At 59.4% G+C, this 360-nt stretch overlaps 1 protein-coding gene across 1 annotated transcript in view; it reads left to right on the top strand.

The window, feature by feature from the left end:
- LOC119592746 (alpha-1-inhibitor 3-like) overlaps nucleotides 1-360 on the top strand; it is a gene marked incomplete at its 5' end in the record, with an annotated part of 26706 nt that overhangs the window by 10598 nt on the left and 15748 nt on the right. Inside the window, 1 exon segment of the mRNA XM_037941681.1 lies at nucleotides 119-334. Coding sequence (XP_037797609.1) covers nucleotides 119-334 — 216 coding nt within the window.

Raw genomic sequence — 360 nt, 5'->3', positions numbered from 1 at the left:
AAAATATATTTTAATTTTTCTCCCCCCCTCCCTCCCCCCCACATAGCCCATTGCAACCCCCCTACTCATGCAACCCACTGCCCCTCCATGTAACCCACCGCACCCCCCCCCCCCCCAGATCAGCGGCTGCAAGGACATCTCTGTGGCGGCGAAGGCCCTCAGGATCACCGACTGCCGCGTGTTCAGCCTGAGTGCCACCGCCGTCGTGGAGGAGGATGGCACCGGCGTCAGGCTCAACGACACGGCCAGTGCCAGAGTCAGCCGCAGTGCCGTCAACTTCGTCACGATCTACGAAGACAACTACAAGAAACCGAATCTTCCGTTTACGCTCAAGGTGGGTTGTAGCTGTCGGCTTGTTGG

This window comes from Penaeus monodon, chromosome 30, assembly GCF_015228065.2.
Source record: "Penaeus monodon isolate SGIC_2016 chromosome 30, NSTDA_Pmon_1, whole genome shotgun sequence".
In the NCBI taxonomy this organism is placed as follows: Eukaryota; Metazoa; Arthropoda; class Malacostraca; order Decapoda; family Penaeidae; genus Penaeus; species Penaeus monodon.
Note: the sequence above shows the minus strand (reverse complement) of the source record. Positions and strands in the feature narration are given on the sequence as shown.